This window comes from Typopeltis vanoorti, chromosome 1 (assembly GCF_054136105.1).
Source record: "Typopeltis vanoorti isolate ZY-2024b chromosome 1, IOZ_Tvanoo_1.0, whole genome shotgun sequence".
NCBI classification, from domain to species: Eukaryota; Metazoa; Arthropoda; class Arachnida; order Uropygi; family Thelyphonidae; genus Typopeltis; species Typopeltis vanoorti.
In genome coordinates this window covers 139,171,287-139,191,860 of record NC_143549.1, presented here as the reverse complement: position 1 = coordinate 139,191,860, position 20,574 = coordinate 139,171,287, and the positions used below count along the sequence as shown (strand labels likewise).

General features: G+C 38.2%; 1 protein-coding gene across 1 annotated transcript in view; it reads right to left on the bottom strand.

Moving 5' to 3' along the window:
- Positions 1 to 749: 749 nt before the first annotated feature.
- Positions 750 to 20,574, bottom strand: part of LOC150110472 (Rieske domain-containing protein-like) — a 59,898-nt gene continuing 40,073 nt past the window's right edge. Inside the window, exon 4 of the mRNA XM_090394008.1 lies at positions 750 to 1,155. Within this exon, the coding sequence (XP_090250134.1) occupies positions 929 to 1,155 (227 nt within the window). The 3' untranslated portion in view covers positions 750 to 928. The remainder of the gene's footprint in view (positions 1,156 to 20,574) is intronic.

Here is a 20,574-nt window from a genome sequence, read left to right as displayed (position 1 = left end):
CTTTCCCACAATGCATAGTAGTACACTACATTTGAAAGGAAATGTGTTGTGCATTATGGACAATCTTACTTAAACAATCAATGTGAAGTCAACAGACACTAAGTACAAACAGTCTAATAATGATGATTCATTAAGGGCAAACATTTATTTGCTTATGTTTGGGTAAAGGATTAATACAGGAATATAATTTCTTTGAGAATTGTCCTGCATGGAGTTAGCTTTCAATATCTTCAAGGGTCTAGTCTCCACTGATAAGACCTCAATAAAGGTCAAAACCAGTCTGGATAGTGATCCTTCCCCATATCCATAGCAATATATATACACCCAACTCGCAAAAGGAAGTGTGCTGTGCATTATAGGACACTGAGACAATTGATGTGAAGCCAGCAGTCTCTCTCTCTCTACACACACACACACACACACACACACACACACACACACACACACACACACACACACACACACGTGTTTTTTTATGCTTATGTAAAGGGATGATTAAAATGATAATATAATTTCTTGTGTAGTATATATCGATTTCAAGTTTTTCCCCATATTCTGTTTTTCACAAGTGACAAAATTTTTTTGCTGCTGACTAACAATTTCATTTATTGATATATCTAAATATCCAAACAAGCATTTCAATTTATATAAACCATCTGGAAAATCAGATCAACTATTAAAGAGACATTGATAGCTTCTTATACCACAATAGGCACAGTTCTGGAAAAGAAAGATAATGACGAAATACATCAAATGGTTTAACAATTTTTTATTTTCTTCCAGATAGATTAAAACTGATACATGGAAATCGTTACCTGAAGATCTTACATTTCACATATCAATTTTTAATTTAGGGTATCTGAACTTGTAAAAGAAAGTAAGGAAAAAAACACATGAAAAATACTAGGCTAGCTGATTTAAATCGTATTCAAAATTCTTTAGAAGTAAAATAGCTACTGCTGAAATTACTAAAACCCACAGATATACATCCTGCATCATCAACCTTTACAGGATAAACTATGGCACTCATATTTTGTCTAACAGGTGAGAGGATTTGTCCAGAACTAAGACTAAAGCAATATTTATGCCATGGACATCGCACACAAATGCTTCCATCAGGAAGTTCTTCTACATCTCCAAGATGCAATGGACCACCTATAATTATGAATAAAAACATAATGTCAAACAAAAACAAAACTAGTAGCAATATTACAGGAAAATTAATTATCTAAAATAAAATATATTATCAATAATTTGCCACTTTGATTGGCCAAATAGCATACCTACACCCAACCAACAGGCTGCAGGGTCAAAATCCACAGCCTGTTGGATGTTGTCAATAATCCAGTCCTTGTGAGGAACATCCTAGTCCTAAATTTGAAAAGAGCATCAAAAGAAAAATGTATTTGTTATTATTTATTATTATAACATAATGGTGGTTGTCCATTTCTTTAAGGAAATAAAAAATTGATTATGTTTGGGGGGGGGGGAACTGAAAACAGAACTTTTTTTTTTATGAACCTTAGATGTATGAAATTTTCATTGCAACTATGCAATTTCAAAAGATGGAAAGCGGAGTGATTGTAAATAAATGTACAAGCTTTTTATATCCAAATATAGAGCCTCTGTAGCTCAGTCGGTATAGACAGAGCCCTTTGGTCGGAAAGACCTGGATTCAATTCCCATCCAAGATGTGAGGAACATTTATCTATTCTCTTTTGACTAAAGGTGAGTTAGCCAGTCTCATATGGAGGTAGGGGGGTTTCACCCAGAAACCCAAGTTTCCAGGTGAAAAACTCTTATTAGGAGGGCTCAACCAGTCCTAAGGGAAGGAAAGATGGGGGAAACTCATATGAATAAAATAAAAATATCCAATCCCACATTATTTCAAAGGCGAATAAGAAACTCAAAGATAGAAATCAAAGAGTTTCATGCCGAATATAGCAAACTATAAAAGTTTCGGCAGATTGTAGCGTATGCTAAAACACATAATTCAATACTAGGGCATTCTTGTAGCAAAGGTGGGTAAAGTTCTGATCACTATTCTTAGTATTTCCCATAATGTAAAACACACATCTCCTAGGAGATGTATGATGTTATACATTATGGTGGAAGGTCACTACCCAGACCAGTTTCGACCTTTATTGAGGTCTCATCAGTGAGTAGGTAGACCTAGATAATATCGAGATTATAGTGAAGAGAACTTATATACTTTGCGATATGAGTTGTCAAAAAGGTGCACCAATAAATTATTAAAATAAAGAGCCAATACATTATGGTGGAAGGCTAACCTTCCACCATAATGTATAATATCATACATCTAGATGTGTTTTACGTTATGGGAAATACTAAGAATAGTGATCAGAACTTTACCCACCTTTGCTATGAGTAGCCCTAATATTAAACCATGTATTTTAGCATATGCTACAATCTGCCAAAACTTTTATAGTTTGCTATATTCAGCATGAAACTCTTTGATTTCTATCCTTGAGTTTCTTATTCGGCTTTGAAATAATGTGGGATTTAATATCCCTTTAATTTGAAATAATTTTACATCGCCGAAATGAAGCCTTTTAGCTCTTTATTTTAGTAAAAATATCCAAATATGAAGGAAGTTTTGGACCATTTATTATTTGACAAATGCGTAAATATTACTGGGAGGACAGATTTGACTAGAGATATGCAGCTGTTCGGAGATAATGAAAAGATGGAGAGAATTATGAGGAGAGAAGCAAATGTTGCTTTACCAGATGATTTGAATAGAGTGAGTGTGCAACCAGTGCACACTCAATAGTGAGTCTAGTCAGTGACTGAAGCTATCAGTTCAGTGTTACAAAGTGTAAGGTTTCGAAATTTGGTAAGACAAGGATAGAATAGTTTTGGCAAACTGGTGGAGAAATTTTGAAGGATATGGAGTTGATGAGAGATCTGGGAGTGATGGTGCAAGGACCTGAAGTTTAGGGATCATACCATTGAAAATGTGAAGACATCACATAAGATTATGGTAATGATGAGAGGACCTTAGCATGTAGAAGTAAAGAGGTTACTGTATAGGGTCTTGATCAAGCTGAATATGGATTATTGTGGATAGATTTAATCAACTGGTTTTCATAAAGATATATATATATATATATATATTACATGTTGTCCAGATGAATGACTAAGGTGTTTTCTGGTCTACGGAATATCGAGATAGATTGAGGGGAATGCCAGTTTCAGTTTTGTGAAGAGGAATTGGGGAAAGCAGAGATAGGACTGAAATAAAAAAGTTGGTAAGGGATTGTTACCACATTAATGTGGAAGAGATATTTCATAACAAGGATGGACACAGGAATAAAACAAGAGACAATCCCTGCCTAAGCCTCCTGTGGTGCGTGCAAAAACAGTGACTGAATTTAAGACATAGCTTGGTAAGCTCCGTCCGTGCGTGCGTAAAAGTAGAGACCTCTTAAAATGAGTCTTTTGTCTTCATGGAGTTCTGACAGTAATAATAATAAATGACAAAATGATTTTAAAAAATTCAGGAAGGAAAGAAAACAAACTTACATTTAGTATGGATTACTGATTACAAGAAAACATATCTCCCTGTCACATATATTTAAATTAGAAATGTCTAGAAATTTTTTGGAGTAAAAGCATCAGGAAATTCCTGATGCTTTTATTCAATCCAGATGCAGCAAATATTATATTTTCCAATTTGTTTGATTATCACTACTATTGTTCATCCCAGCGGCTCTTTGTCTCATTAATTCTGACTTTGGATATGAAATAACAAAAGGAGGAGGGAAAATATAACATTTGTTATAAATGGATGATCTTAAGCTATAAGGAAAATCATACAGTCTGAATTTACAGTGAAGATACAAGGTAGGTTCCAAAAGTTTCCAGCCTGACATACAAAATTCACATTTTAAAATGCTGTGCGTGACAGATAGCACTTACCATCTATGGGGGAGCTTAGTGTACCAGTTTCAACTCACTGCCTGCATCATTCAGTTGGAGGCACTTGTTTGACTCATATGGCATGCTTAGTGGCTGTAATGCTAAACATTGAGTACCGTAATAAAAGTACCTTCTTTTGTGATAAAGTTTTTCACCAAAGAAGGGGTTTCTCCAAGTACTATCAAACAACGATTGGATGGTGTTTGTGGGGAAGCGTCTCCTTCATATTACACTGTGAAAGAATGGGCTAAACAGTTTCATCTAGGAGGAGAGAGCATCGACAACGATCCTCGTGATGGTTAGCCTGTGGAAGTGATGACTGAGGAAAATGTCTCTTGTTGAGGAGGAACTGCTCAGATGGCTGAAGCTCTAAGAAATCTCAGCAAGGTTGGGGCTTTCTATAACAACCATCTTTTGCATCATTCACGAGAACCTTCACATGGCGAAGGTCAGTGCAAAGTAGATGCCCCGACTTCTCCCTTCAATTCAGAAGGAGCATCGTGTGACCTGTTCCCACAAGTTTTTTTTTAGAGCTTTGCCAAGGGAATCAGAGAGAAGTGCTGGAATCCATTGTCACTGGGGGATGAAACCATGGTCCTTTATTATGATCCTCTTTCCAAAAGGGAATCCATGGAATAGTGCAAACCAGGCGAAGCACTGCTGAGAAAAGGCCAAGGTCACTCAGTCCTCCAAGAAGATCATGGCAATAATCTTTTGGGATTGCCGGAAATTTTCTTGCTTACTTCAAGGAAAGGAATACCACTGTGAATGCAGAATATTATGCTTTACAACAATGCTCCAGTCCATACAGTTATTGTTGCGAAGGCTGCAGCAAAGAACTGTGGCTTCCAGGAGATTGAACACCCATCCTACAGCCCAGATCTAGCACTCAGTGACTACTAACTCTTCTCGAAACTGAAGAAAGACCTTTGAAGAAAAAAATTTACAGATGACAATGAGATGAAATATGCAGTTTTAGGCCATTTTGCAGACAACTTTTTCAAGGGCATAGAAATATTAATTCAAAGATGTGTTGAAGTAAAGGGAGATTATGTTGAAAAGTGACACAGTTGTTTTCTTTTTATCACCTCTAAAAGTCCGTCAGGCTGGAAACTTATGGAACCACCCTCATATCTGTATGAAATTTGGACTTGATAAATTTCCAGTCTATACGAGGGTGGTCTGAAAAATTCTCGGCCTCGAACATAGATGGCAACACTATCAGCAAGTTTTTTTTCCTAAGTTGGTACATCTGTCATAAGCATCCATGTGAAATTGCAAGTCATTCTATCAAGTAGTTTATTTTATACAGCTGTCTGAAGCAAAAGTGTTGTCTGTATCCCTTGAAATGGATAAAACTGAGTACTGTGTGGTTATAAAATTCTTTGTAAAAGAAGGTTTAACGCCAAAAGAAATTCATTTGAAGTTCATAAAAGTTTGTGGGTCCTCTTCTCCTTCATTTTCGACAATTAAGAAATGGGCTGCAAAGTTTAAACATGGCCATACCAGCTTTGAAGATGATCCACGTGAAGGATGTCCAAAAAAGTGTAACAACACCAGAAATCATTGATCAAGTGCATGATATGGTATTGGATGACAGGAGAGTCAAAGTGTGTGAAACTGCTGAGACTATAGGCATTTCAAAAGAACATATAGGATATATTTTGCATGAAGAATTGCAAATGAAAAACGTTTGGTAAGATGGGTGCGCTGCTTGCTCACAGCAGATCAAAAAGAACTCGAATGAAAATCTCTAAACAGTGCTTGGAGCATTTTAACAAGAATAAAACTGAATTTTGTGTGTCGATTTATTACTATCGATGAGACTTGGATTCACCATTACACACCAGAATCCAAACAGCAGTCAAAACAGTGGACAGAAGCTGGTGTTCAGTGCCAAAGAATATAAAGTCGGTTCCATCAGTAGAAAAGGTCATGGTGTTGGTGTTTTGGGATGCTAAAGGCATTTTGTTTAATTATCTTGAAAAGGGTAAAACAATAACCAGGGAATATTATTCTGATCTTTTAACCAGACTAGACGAAAAAAATTATGAGAAAAGACCCAGTTTGCAGAAGAAAAAAATCATCTTTCATCAGGACAGTGCACCTGCCCACAAAGGTGTTTTGGCAATGGGAAAATTAAGGGATATGCGGATATGCACTATGAATTGTTGGAACATCCATCCTATTCCCCAGATTTGGCTCCCTCTAACTTCTATCTCTTCCTAAAACTCTTCCTCGCTGGTCAGCATTTTTCTTAAAATCAAGAGGTGATTATAGCTGTAGAGGGGTATTTGGTAGATCTTACTGAGAACCACTAGAGATGGGATAATGGTGCTGGAGCATTGCTGGAATAAATGTATTCCATTCCAGACAACTTTTTGGGAGTTGTCTGGAACGGACAAGTCTTAAGGGAGATTATGTTGAAAAATAAAAATAATTTTGGAATTATAAATTTGTTTTTTCATTGTTAGGCCGAGAACTTTTCAGAACACTCTCGTAATTCAAGGCATAGTAATAGAGAGAAAAGGAATTGGATATATAGATAGAAGGAGAATTAAAATGATATTTTTATTCAGAAATAAAAAAGAAAACAGGCTATGAATGTCTGAAAAAGCATCAGAAAAATCCTGAAGTCTAAACTGAATGGAACAGTGCCCAGCCCTGTAATCAGATACACAGCAGGGATAACTGAATGGCAAGCCAATTTGGATGCACTTGATCTTATACCATGAAATTTAATGAATCATGTCTTGCAACTACAGAGCAACGTAGACTTCATCTATCCAGGAAAACTGGAGCATGCGGACTTTTACAAATCAAGCAAACAACAGAAGAAGAAGAAAATGAACACTGAGTTGTGAACGGTCTATTAAAAACAAAAAACAAACAGCAATATAAAGAGAGAGAAAAATGGCAAAAAGATCGTAAGGACAGAAAAGTATTTCATTCAAATACTGACCATGAAATACTTTTTTGACCACTGAGCAGTAAATATCTTCATTTCTAATTTATTTATCTCTTTGTAATAATAATAATAATAATAATAATAATAATAATAATTATTGTTAAAAGTTGATTTCATACACTACAATTACCCAATAACAGTGAGATCACTTTCCTTGGAGACTTTCATCATCAAATTCTTGTTATGTATCCTCAAGGAGTGTACAACATGAAAAAACTTTATATTATTACTAATCTCCTATCAACAATTTTCCTTTAAATTTGTCTGTTGTCGGAACTTAGATATTTTGTCAAATCTTATATTTCAGTCTTCTAAGGCACTTCTGAATGCATTAATCCACCTAAAACTTGGTCTTCCACTGGGTTTTGCTATACTATGGCATCAAATACCTGTTCTGTTATTAACTCTTTGAGTGGTGAGTTAAAAATATATATTTCAGCTTCTATGGCATATAAATCCATGGGGAAAAAATTGGGAAGGTTACAACTTTACTATATTTAACATTTGAATGTGTACAAACACACGCATGCATCTCAGTATTGTTTTTGGGATAGAAGCATGGCAAACTTTTATATACTGCTTTACCTGCTCAAAGGATTAACCTTTCCTCTCCCATTCTGAGTGATCTGAAATTAGCTCTGCTCACACCTTTATTGCTAACAATGTCAGGTTCTTTCCTATTATCTTCATTTTTAATGATTTTGCCACTGATGCCACTTGTTTACTCCCTAATATTTCTTAGAACTCTCATATCTGATCACCATTTTTTGATCAACTGTTTCACTTCTAACACAGATCAAAAACTTAAAATTAGTTTACGCTGTTTGTATTTAGCTACTTTAGTATTTTTATAATTTCTCTCTTATAAATTTACCAGGGTTGCTTATTTTGTAGTCTCCTTCCATATTTAATTTGCCATCTGCGCTAAAAATTGTATCTAAATAGCTCACATATTTTATACGTTCCACATTAAAAATGCAGTGATGTTTTCAATGTTCCTGCCTATTTTCATAGTCTTTTTATTGCTAATTTTCATAATTTGTTATAGCAATTATTCAATTTAGTGATTAAAGAATACTGTACATTTATAGTGTATTTATTTAAGAGTATAACATCATCTTCATAAAGTAAAGAGCTGAGTCAAATATATCCAGTTTTGATATCAGGTTTAATGCTACTTTCCTTCATACAATGATCAATAAAGATGATTAACAACTTTGGAAAAGTGGATATGATTGTCTCACAACCAATTTAATATCAAAGCAGCTTCCTTGCCTCCTTCAGTTCTTACCACTGACTTACAACTTAAATAAAGACTGTGTACTACTTGATATAATGTCCTTCTTAATTGAAGCATTTTGAACAGCATTTCTCTTGGTACTTTGTCATATGCATTTTCCAGATCTACAAAAACTTAAATACAGAAATCTGATATACAGGTAACCCTTGTATAATGCGGATGTTAGGTTCCATAGAAATGCCGCGTTATATAAATCGTGTTATGCGAGACTCAGTTCATATAGAAAACGTAGGGTTATGTTCCGAAATCTTTTTTTTTTCTTTTTAATTATATAACAACAAGAACATATCCAACAAAAATATATTTTTATTTAATTCAGCTAATTCATGTAAGTTAAGAAATGGTGTGTAGTGTTTTCAGAGAGCTTCCGAAAGCTAAGTATAATTTTGAGTGAAAATTGGAATATTGGTTTAAATCATAACGTAACATTGTCTATTTTTGGTAGCTTGTTGTGTCTGTGTGATTTTGGTGTGAATTCCGTTTTATTTAATTTAGTATTTTAATGATACGTTTCATAGAATAGCGCATGGCACCAATGCGACGTAAGATAATGGCGTCCAAAAAATACAACGCCTTTGTTCAAAAACTGTAATGCGAGGGAGTTTGTCCAATGTGATGTGTGTAGGATGTATGCATTCCCGAAGGAGGCTGGAGTTTGGATGGAAGGTGATAGTGGTGGGAGAATGTGCAGAAAGTGTAAGCAAAGCGAGGAATTGAAGTATGTGTCAGGATGTAAGATAGTTATGGTTGAAGAAAGCCAGAATGTCAGTGAAAATAGTGGCTTGATAGGGAATTGTGATGTTGTACAAGATGGTAATGAGAGAGTGAAAGCAACTATACAGAGAGAGAGAAAATAGTTTAAATGATGAAAAAAATGAGGAATTATTTGTAGGGAGTGAGATTGCTAGATTGCATGCAGTGATACAAAGTGCGCAGCGGCAGTTAGAGCACCTGCAAAACTCTTTCCAGAGTGCCTCGGCTAATGGAAATAAACAAGTGTTTGAAAGGAAAAATAAGCGTAAGAGTGGGAGAGTTTCTGAAATGAAGGAAAGAGTGTTGTATGGTGACTTATTATTAAGAGGAGTGATAGATAAGAGTTTAATTAAATCATACTTACCGGGTGCAAAATTTAAGGATGTAAGTGAGAGTATTAGAGTGCAAAAACAGAGGGTGAAAGAATTGATAGTTGTGGCGGGTACGAATGAATTGAAAGGAGATAAATTTTTTATGAGAGAGGACTTGAAAGTATTGTTAAAGGTAGTGAAAGAAAAGAGTGACAGAGTTAAGATGGTGAGTCTGTTGCCGCAGTACGACAGAGAGGAGTTTAGGAGGGCCATAATCGCAAATTACTTTATGCACATGTGGAATGAGTTTAATGGGCGAAAGGATTTATACAAGATGGATGGCCTGCATTTGAATGAATTTGGTGTGCGGAGACTGGAAAAAGTGTTGCTGAATGAAGTGAAAATGGATGTGCAGAACCAGGGAAACTAGAACTACCAAGGAGGGGGAGGGGGGAAGTGGATATGCAGACATCAGTGAGACAGTTGAGTGTAAGAATGTATATAATGTACCTGAGCCAGTACTAAGGACAAGAAATCGGAATGGGATAATTAGAATACACGCATCAAGATAGGGGTGTGACAAAGGGACCTCTGCATTTCATGTAAACTAATGCCAGGAGTATTAGGAACAAGAAGGAAGAATTTTTGGCCTTGATTGGCTCTTCCTGGCCACAGGTTATTGGCATTAGTGAAACATGGCTGAAGGAAGATGATATAGTTAGTGGGATAGAATATGTAGGTTATAGTGTGTTTAGGAGAGACAGAGAGTATAAAATGGGAGGGGAGTGTTATTGATGATAGCTGATGAACTGCAGCCAAGGAGAATTGAAGTTGTATCACAGGATAGTGAAAGCTCATTTGAGGCTATTTGGTGTGAGATTGAGACCGGCAGAACAAAATATACAGTTGGGTGCTTCTATAGACCAGGTGATGGAATAGATGGTGGAGATAGTATGCATAAACAAATTGATGAAATGAGTGGAAGGAGGGTAATTATTATGGGGGATTTCAACCATGGTAACATTGATTGGAAGGAGGAGAGGACACATGTGAGGAAGGAAATGGATTTTATTCAATTATTAAGGGATAACTATCTGAGACAGAATGTAATTGAAAATACTAGGGGGTGTGAGAGTGCTTGACCTGGTAATAGCATCTGAGAATTTGACTGTAATGAATATGACCATGTTGCCACCTATTGGTGAGAGTGATCATAAGGTCTTGACCTGGGAGGCGGCTAAAGGTGTGGGATTTTTGATTAAGACAGGGTATATGTGGAATTACCGTGCTGGCAAGTATGACAAGCTTAGGAGATTGCTTGGATCAGTGCCATGGCATGTAAAACTGCAAGGGCTGGATGTCGATAGAGCATGGGAAGTGGTCAAGGAGCATTTACTGGAGGTTATGGCTGATTGTACACCTAGGGTCCGAATAGTAAAACAAGTAGGGGTTAAATGGATGAATAACACCATTAAGCTTGAGCTGCAAAAAAAGAAACAACTATGGAGGGAATTTAAAGAAAGAGGTGACCTGCAGGCACACGAATGGTATAAAGTGCAGACCAGAAAGGTAACGAGTGTGGTAAAAAAGAGCAAAAGCGGATTATGAAAAGAAACTAGTTATGCAAGCTAAAGAGAATCCCAAACAGTTCTTTCAATATGCTGCAAGCAAAAAAAAAAAAACTGTACACGGCAAAATGATTTTAAGGAATGACGATGGTAAGGAGGTCACTGAATCAGTCGATATAGTGGAATTACTGAGCAAGCACTTTGCAAGAGTATATCATCCAGGTGGTGACATTGAAAAAATGAAGGAACCATTAGTTTATATGGGAATTGTGATGAATGAAGTGGAGGTGAATAGTCTATTACAGAACCTTAATGTGAATACATCTGTGGGACTGGATGGTATACCGGCATGGATCTTACGTGAAGCGGCTAAAGAATTATCAGTGCCCTTGACCATGTTGTTTAATCTGAGTCTCGGGTCTGGTTTAGTCCTGAAGGTGTGGAAAGAGGGACAATAGTTCCACTGCATAAAGGAGGATCCAAGACTACGGTTGCAAATTACCGACTGATCAGCATATCAGGAGTCGTTGTCAAGGTCCTGGAGAAAGAAGTCAAGGGAAGAATACAGGAATGGATTGATGAAAATGAGATACTGTTCAGGGGACAGCATGGCTTTGTGAAGGGTATATCATGCCTCAGTAACTTGCTCAAGTTTTATAACACAGTGACGGCTGAACTGGATAAGGGTAATGGGTTTACAGTGACACTGCTGGACCTGGCTAAGGCATTTGGATACCACATGGAATTCTAATCCATAAACTACAACATATGGGAATGGATATAGGGTTCGTGAGATGGATAGGTGGGAGGTTGATGGAGAGATATCAGAGAGTAGTTTATTCAGGAGTAGAGTTCAAAAGACGGCCTGTGACTAGTGGTGTGGCGCAGGGTTCTGTTCTTGGACCATTGCTGTTTAATTTGTTCATTAACGATATAGGGAAGGATCTGAGAGGAAGTGTTCACTTGTTTGCTGATGATACAAAGTTGGGTAGGGCAATAGTGAATGCAGAAGATGTCAAAATCTTGCAGGACGACTTAGATAGATTGGCGTTCTGGGCTAAGGAGAATGGATGTCAATTTAATGTGACAAAATGTAAGGTTATGCATTTTGGGGTGAAAAGATTAGCAGCAGTATACCACATTGGTGGAACTGTACTCCAGGAGATTGATGAGGCCAGGGACTTGGGAGTGTTGGTGGATAGGGAGATGAAGTTTAGGGGGCACATTGCAAAAGTAGCTAAATCAGCTCATTAACTCACTTGGTTGTTGAAAAATACTTTGACAAGCAAGTTATTGTACCTCTATACCGAGCCTTGATAAGACCTCATCTCAACTACTGTGGCCAGATTTGGTCACCTAGGTTTCTTCTTGATGGGGAGGAGGTGGAGAGGATCCAGAGGCGAGTGACCAAGATGATAGTAGGAATCATCTTGGTCACTCGCCTATGGAATGAACCTTATGAGAACAGGTTGAAGATTTGTGGGTTGCAGAAATTAGTTGATAGGCAGAAAAGGGGAGATATGTTTGAGACATTCAAATTGCTAAAGGGTTTCTATAGGATTAATTCAGAGGATATTTTTGAGATCAGGACTGGTGGTGGGAGAACTAGGGTACACCTATAGAAGCTGGGCAGAGTGTGGTTAGCAGGGGTGTTAGAGCTGGGTTCTTTACTTTTAGAGTGGTAGAGTGGAATAAGCTGCCAGAGTCTGTTGTGGGTGCTATGACGGTGAGTGAGTTCAAAGCAAGGTATGATAGATACTGTGAGAATGTCATATAGTTGTGTGGACATGATGTTTAAGGCCTCCCTCGATGAGTCTAAGGACTTCCTGGAGTCGTCCATAATAATAATAATAATAAAATTACAAATTGTACTTAAACTTCATTGCACACAATGCATAACTGTTTTAGGCAAAATAAAATAAAGTGCATGTTTTAATCTTTCATAGACGAGAATTTGAGGATCGGTTAATAAACATTAGTTTTGTCATGCAATCACCTGATGCATTACTACAAAACAGTAGAGTAATTCTATCTTTGGAAACTTTGAATCCAGAAGCTGATCTTTCACTTTTTGAAATATAAGTGTGTTTGGGGATTTTTGTCCAATACGACCCGGATTCATCTGCATTGAACACCTGGTCTGCACTATAAATGTCTATAAACTTTGAGAGCTTTTTGTTTAATAAAATTTCTATCCAAAGAATTTTCTTTTAAGTGCAATCTTCTATCCAAATCATTAAAAATTTCTGCATTTTTTCCAATTAGAATATTGCGTACACAAGCAACGTGCTTTGCACTTACCACTGACCCAGCAATAACACTTTCTCTGATTTTATGTTCATTTTGTTTGAGTGTTTTCAAATTGTTGATTCATTTAAATTCAAAGCCCTTGAACAACTCCTGGTTTTTCTCCATTTTTCTACCGATTCATGATTTTAATTTTTTCTTTGAGAGAAATGAATTTTCTTTTCAATGTTGGTTTTCCCCTTTCATTGCAGTTTGTGGCCATTACTAAAAAATAAATTTTTTACATAAAAAAAAAAACACACATTACATATTAATTATGTATGTAACTCACTAGAAAATAAAATGCTCAGCTTGAGATTAACATACTTATGATTTTTAATGCACTTTCATGGCAAAAAACTAAGACAATTTGCAACAATAAATGTTTTATATGGTAAGCAATTGACATACATACGTGTGAAAGGGTATTTCCTCTAATATATATTCGCTACTTATAACTACATGCGCAGATATGGGCAGACGCAAATTCAACAAAGATAAAATTTGATTTTTAAGTTGCACAGCGAAAAATATATGAAAAGATAAAGGGGTTACAACAATTTGTAGACCATGTTTTTATAGAAACTGTGTTGTATAATTACAGCATTGAAAAAGGGTTACTACAATTTGTAGACTGTATTATATCGAAACTGCAATGTATAAGTACTGCATTATAAGAGGATTACCTGTATTCCCATAATTTCTCAATTATTTGTCTTGAAAAAATTAACCCAGCCTCTTCAAGTTTCCCTTCCATATATATATTTGGTTTAATCCATTATCCAAGTGTAAGCAAACAAAAGTTTGAAAAGTATTTTCAGGACTGGGGCAACTCGTGGCAAAGGTGGTATAACTTCTCATCACTTGCCTTAGTATCCCATAATGCAAAGCACATCTCCTTGAGGACATGTATTATGCTATGCATTAAGGAAAGGGTCACCACCCAGACCGGTTTCAACCTTTATTGAAGTCTCATCAGTGGGAGCCAGACCCAGAGGTGGGGATACTAAGGATGCAGGACATATATGGCTCAGAGGACGAAGCTTGATGCTTTTCATATTCCCTGTTGTCTGTTTCGGGAACAGCGATGGGAGAGATTTGTGAGCTATTTTAGCTCGCCCTGAGTGGGCAGAAGTGGTTATTCGTCGTTGAGTGTTAGGATGGCTTTCGGTCTTTTATGTTTCCAGTGGTCATTACCATCATAGTTTCCGGCTTGCTGTATTAGTCGGTTTGGATGTGTAGATGTCTTCATAAAGAATTTTTCTGCTAGGGAGCGTAGTAGTGGAGAGATGTAGGGGATATTTATGTCCTAGTGGATCTGGATGTTGCTGATGAACCACGGGGCGTCCAGTATCATTCGCAGGCACTTGTTCTGTAGTCTTTGTAGCTTGAGGATGTTTGTCTTGAAGGTATGGCTCCAGGCTGGGGAGGCGTATATAACTGTGGGACGAATCACTGTCTTGTACAGTAGAATTTTGTTTCTTGAGATTAGTTTGCTGTGTCTGTTGATCAAGGGGTATAGCTGGGCGATAACTTTTGAAGCTTTGGTGCATGTGCTCTTGATGTGGCTGTTGAAGCATAATCGCTTATCGAGAATTATTCCGAGGTATTTTGCTTCAGTTTTCCAGGGAATTTTAGAATTGAACAGGGTGATGTCTCCTTTGGGGGATGCTCGTCTTCTTGTGAAGAGTATCGTTTTGCTTTTCTGGGGGTTTAATTGTAGTCACCAGTCTTTAAACCATTTTTCTAGATTCAGGATGGTGTCTTGTAGTTTTTTGGTAATGAGATATGGTTGGCAAGATCTGGCTAGAATAGCCATGTAATCTGCATAAAGGGCGATGGTGGATGTGAGAGGATTTTGAGGGATGTCTGCCATATAGATGTTGAACAGGATCGGGGCTAGCAGTGATCCTTGAGGAACTCCAGCAAGGATTTTCCGTTGGGTTGAGACTGTTTCGTTGATTTTGACTTGCATCCTCCTGTTGGAGAGGTATGATTTGATCAGGTGTATCATGTTTAGTGGAAGGTTAGCGATGATAAGTTTGTAGAGGAGGCCTTGGTGCCAGATCCTATCGAAGGCCTTTGAGATGCCTAGGAAGACGGCTTTAGTGTGTTGATTCCAATTAAATCCTGTGGTGATGTATTCTACCAGTCTATGGATCTGTTGGGTGGTGCTGTGATTTTGACGGAAGCAAAATTATTCTTGTGGAATGATATTTAGTTGGTTGACATGATCTTGGAGTCTGATGAGGATGATTTTCTCAGCTATTTTCCCTAAGTTGGATAGCAGGCTGATGGGATGGTAATTTTCAAGTAGGTGTGGGTCTTTGCCTGGTTTGTGAATTGGGATGATGTCAGCTATTTTCCATGACTGGGGGAAGTGTTGCCATTTGAGGATGGAGTTTATGATGTTTGCCAGATGTGCTATGGCTTTGCATGGTAGTGCCTTGATGACTTGGTTAGTGATGCTGTCAGGACCTGGGGCTTTTTTAATCTTGAGATGGTTGATGATGCCGATTATTTCAATAGGTGAGGTAGGCATTATAGGGCTTGGATTGACATCGGGACGATTTACTGTGAACCTGACTTTACGATGGATCTTGTATACATGGCTGATGTTTAGGTTCTCATATAGGTTTCTTGCTATGGCTTCAGCTTTGTCAGCATCTGTGTATGCAAGGTGCTGTTCTGCTTGCAGGGGGGGGGATTTGCACTTGTTCCTGAGGTTGTTTAGGAATTTCCATATGGATCTGCTGTGGAGATGGAGGTGAGCTTGTTGTCCCATTGTTGGTTCCTGTGGTTCTGGAGAGCTTCTCGGACAGATTTGTTTAATCTGTTGAGGGCTGTTTTGTCCTGGGGAGCACGAGTGTTGTGATATCTTTTTCTTTGTCTGTTTTTTTTCCCTTATTAAGTCCATGATTTCTTCCAGGAGACGATTTTGTTTGTGGGTAATCGTGGATACTGTGGCTGCTGTTATGGCTTTATTGATTTGATTGGCGAGGTTCTTTATTGCCAGGTCTATTTCTTCCTTGGCTTTTATATGGGGAACTGGACCAATGTGTTCTGGTAGCACTTTCCTAAGTTTCTCCCAGACAATGGAGGTTTGTGGGGGAGGTGACTGGTCTTTGTTCCCTAAGTGAAGTAAGATTGGGTTGTGGTCCAATGATAATTCGTTCAGTGCTTGAATGCTGTGCTAGTATTTGATGTTGTGTAGGATGGCAATGTCTAGGAGATCGGCTGTGCCAGTTGGGCTGTGGTGGGTTGGTTCAGTGGGTCCTGTTATGACAGCGTTGTTTAATCCTGTGTAGCTGAAGAGGATACGCCATTTTTATTTGTGGTTCTGCTGTTCCAGGAGGGATGTTTGGAGTTTAAGTCCCAAGCGACGATGATGGATTCATTTATACCTAGTACAGCATCCAAGTCAGAAAATAGCAGGGTCTTAGCGGGGGTGTTGTAGGCAGCATAGATTTTAAGTCTTCCAGTTGAGTTTGTGTGGACTTCGACACCAGTGAGTTCTAGGTTGGAGGTTGGGGGGGTGAGTATTCCATTGTGCCTGATGCAGTTCCTGATAAATATGGCTGTGCCACCACCTCTGTAGTCCAGTCGGTCATTTCTATATAGTGTGTAGCCTCTCAATTATGGATTGTTTGCAAGTCTTAGATGAGTTTCATTAATTAGGATGATGTCAGGGTTGTATCTGTGAGAGAATTCCTGAAGCTCCAGTGTCTTGTTTTTTAGGCCATTGGCGTTCCAAACGGCGATCTGTAGCGAGTCTGGGAGTAATCTAGTTTTATTCATTAACAAGCATTGATAATATGGTTTGAGTTTCTTTTAGAAATCTTTTTGTGGAGTTTGGTGAAGGGTTTGACTTACTGAAGTCTTGAAGCATGTTTGCCAATGAGGCCGTGATGACTGTTGTCATGTTTGGAAGAATTTGGTCCTGCTGGATATCTTTGGATGAGTGAGCTACTTCGGCATATGTCCTGCTTCGACGGTGGCTTTCCAGACTCTTGGTATTTTCCATTTGTGAGAGCTGGTATTTTGTTGTCTTTTGTTGGGTGTCAGGCAACTGGGGAGCCGTCAACTCTGGTGCCTGTGGGCAGGGTTGAGAGATCTATTTCCTTTTGTTGTCTGTTTTATTTTTAGGGTAGTGACTGCAGCCGCTGTAGTTTGCCAGGTGGGGGCCCCCACAGTTCGCACATTTGGCTGGTGAGGTCCTGGGTTTTGAGCAGGTTGCTGTGGGGTGGTTTTGCCCACATTTGAGGCATTTGTAGTCTGCTCTGCAGAGTTTCTGTGCGTGTCCGTACTTCTGACATCTGTAGCACTGGCCCGACGAGGTTCTTTTCCTTAGTAGTTCTGTTGTGATTTTCAGACCACAGATCGTTGTTATGTTGTATATGTTCTTGTGTGTGTGTTGGGTATCTCAACGAGTACTAGGGGCATTGGACTCTTGTCAGCCCGTAGCATTCTGCTAACCTTGACAGGTGGGAGATCATGGAGGCAGAGGTCTTCAGTAATTTCATCTTTGCAGATGATTTCTGTTACTCCCCTGAGTACAACTTTTAGGTTTTTCTCCGACTTCAGTGAGTAAGTATGATATTTAATATTTGACTCATCCATGGTTTTTGTGAGGAGTCTGTCATCGCCTACTGTGGCAGGCTGGATTTTAACTCCGTCGTCTATGTTTTTTGCCCATGAATAGGCAATTTGGCGGTTTTGCATAATAGGCCTGGGGGCCGTCCAACGTTCTTTTTCCCATAGAACAATAAGAGGAACTTTTTCGTTGTCGGGTGTGGGGAGGTCAGTGTTGGGGGTATCTTCTTCCATCCCCTCGTTTATCTGAGTCTCCACTGTTTTACATTTTTTCCAAGCATGGGTTTCTGTATCATGTTTTGGAGTGGGAGCAGGGATTATCAGGTTCATCTTCCCTTCTTCCCCTGGTGTTGAGTTGTCCCCCCTTCTGTGGAGTTGCCCCCCCCTTCTGTGGAGTCGTCTGTCGCTGAATATAGATTTAGAAACCCTGGCCACTCTACCTCAAATTTCTTCAACAGTTTTTTGAGGAGGTCGAGCACCAGCTTCTTATCCAACGACTGGATAAAGTCATCAGGACTTAAACTGTTCATGTTTAAAATATTCAAATATATGCTTACCTGAGCTGGATCTCAAGGACTTCCGTATAGTGTATAAACACAAAATACATCACACTAAAGGACTATCGCGAGACCGCAATCAACACTCAAAACACATTCGAATGACAATGAACAGCGCGACTTGGAAATATAGACTTTACGGTGAATTCTCATGAGAAACAAAGTCTTTACATGTTCCCACGATAGCTATTCCGCGATCACACTCGCAATGACCAGACCTATTGGAAAAAATCTCTCATCCGACCTGATTCACTAAACCATTAACCACATAGCGAACACATCTACTCTTGATTGTCTGAAATTCGGAAAAACTTGTTCATCATCCTCAAAATTCAGATGGAAGTAATGGAGAAATCATATTTCCATATACCAGTTTCCAAAAGGTGTCACACCTTATTATTAAAATTCTCGGGATTACAGATAAGTTGATGGAATTTTTTCACTTGGCTGTGCTACCAATCATATATTTGGTTTAATCCTTTATCCAAATGTAAGCAAACAAAGTTTGCACCTGAAGTATTTTCAGGAGTGGAGCAACTCGTGGCAAAGGTGGTATAACTTCTCATCACTTGCCTTAGGATCCCATAATGCAAAACACAACTCCTTGCAGACATGTATAATGCTATGCATTAAGGGAAGGGTCACTATCCAGACCGGTTTCGACCTTTATCGAGGTCTCATCAGTGGGAGCCAGACCCAGAGGTGGTGATACTAAGGTGGAAGTAATGAAGAAGTCATATTTCCATATACCAGTTGCCAAAAGGTGTCACATCTTATTATTAACATTCTCTGGATTAGAAATAAGTTAATGGAAGTTTTTTCAGTTGGATATGCTACCAATTATATATCTGGTTTAATTTAGTTCCATTATTTCCACCACCTCTGGGGTCTGACTTCCATTGATGAGACCTCAATAAAGGTTGAAACCGGTCTGGGTAGTGATCCATCCCTTAATGCATAGCATTATACATGTCCACAAGGAGATGTGCTTTGCATTATGGCAGTGTTTTTCAAAGTGTGGTACGCGTACCCCTGGGGGGGTAAGCGAAAGGTCTTCGGGGGATAAGTGGCAATTTTCAGCTATGCATCATTAACGCATTGAATCGTTATTAAGAAAAAAATAATTATTTTAAACATATAGATTTTTCCATAAATTATATATTATGTATGAATTCTCCTACTCAAATTGCGAGTTACTATCGGCAGGATGTGAACGTCATGGCGATAGTAACTCGCTCCCTGTGGTAAACAACATCCCTTCCCCAAAAGCGTCACTATACTGAAGACGCTGAAAAACAGATACAGTAGTTTTATTATATCACTGAATAAGTTACAGAGACATTTACAGTCTGTGTAATATATTTCTCAACAAATAGAGATAATTGGGAATATAAAAGGCACTAACTAATGAATCACATCTCTCCCTCCAACAGAAACTGCTGTATAGACTCAAGAAAACCATATGTTGCAGGTGCAACATATGGTTTTGGTTGACACCACCGATTATGAACATGTTAAAGCTAAGAAATATATAGTGAACGTGTTTCAGATATTATGGAATTCGGTTGAAGAGAATTAGCATTTCAACTCAACTGTTGGCTTGCCTTTGTCTTTGGTTCGTGTGATTTTTGTTAATGCCCACCAATCATATGCACTTCTTCATAGGTGCTGTATCTCTGCTGGCCTACCATTGCTGTTTCGTGCTCTGATTTTACTTCTCATTAGTCATTTGAAAGTTTATTTTTCACTTGATTAGACTATAATAAATTCAGTTCAATCTTTTATCCAAGTGTGAGCAAACAAAGTTTGGCCTGAAAATATCTTCAGGACTGCGGTAAGGTAGTACAACACCGGGAAACTCATTGCAAAGGTGGACTAAGCTAACATCACTCCTATCCCAGAGTCTTCCATAATGCAAAACACATCTCCTTGCAGATACGTATAATGTTATGCATTAAGGGAAGGGCCACTACCCAGACTAGTTTCAACCTTTATTGAGGTCTCTTCAGTGGGAGCCAGGTCCAGAAGTGGAGATACCAGGCAGTAGCAATAGCGAGGTCATCTTTACCTATAGGAGGTGCCACTTTTTTTTTCAGGCACAAACTTTGTTTGCTCACACTTGGATAAAGGATTAAACTAAATTTATTAGTCATTTGTGAAGGATTGTTCATTACATATCTCAAGTCTTGTAAATTACTGGTAATTTTTGCTTGAAGTAATGGGAAAGAAGATGAAGCTATTTGGGTAGATGACTTTGACGATGCATACAAGGAAATTGTTCTCAATGCCAAAAGTA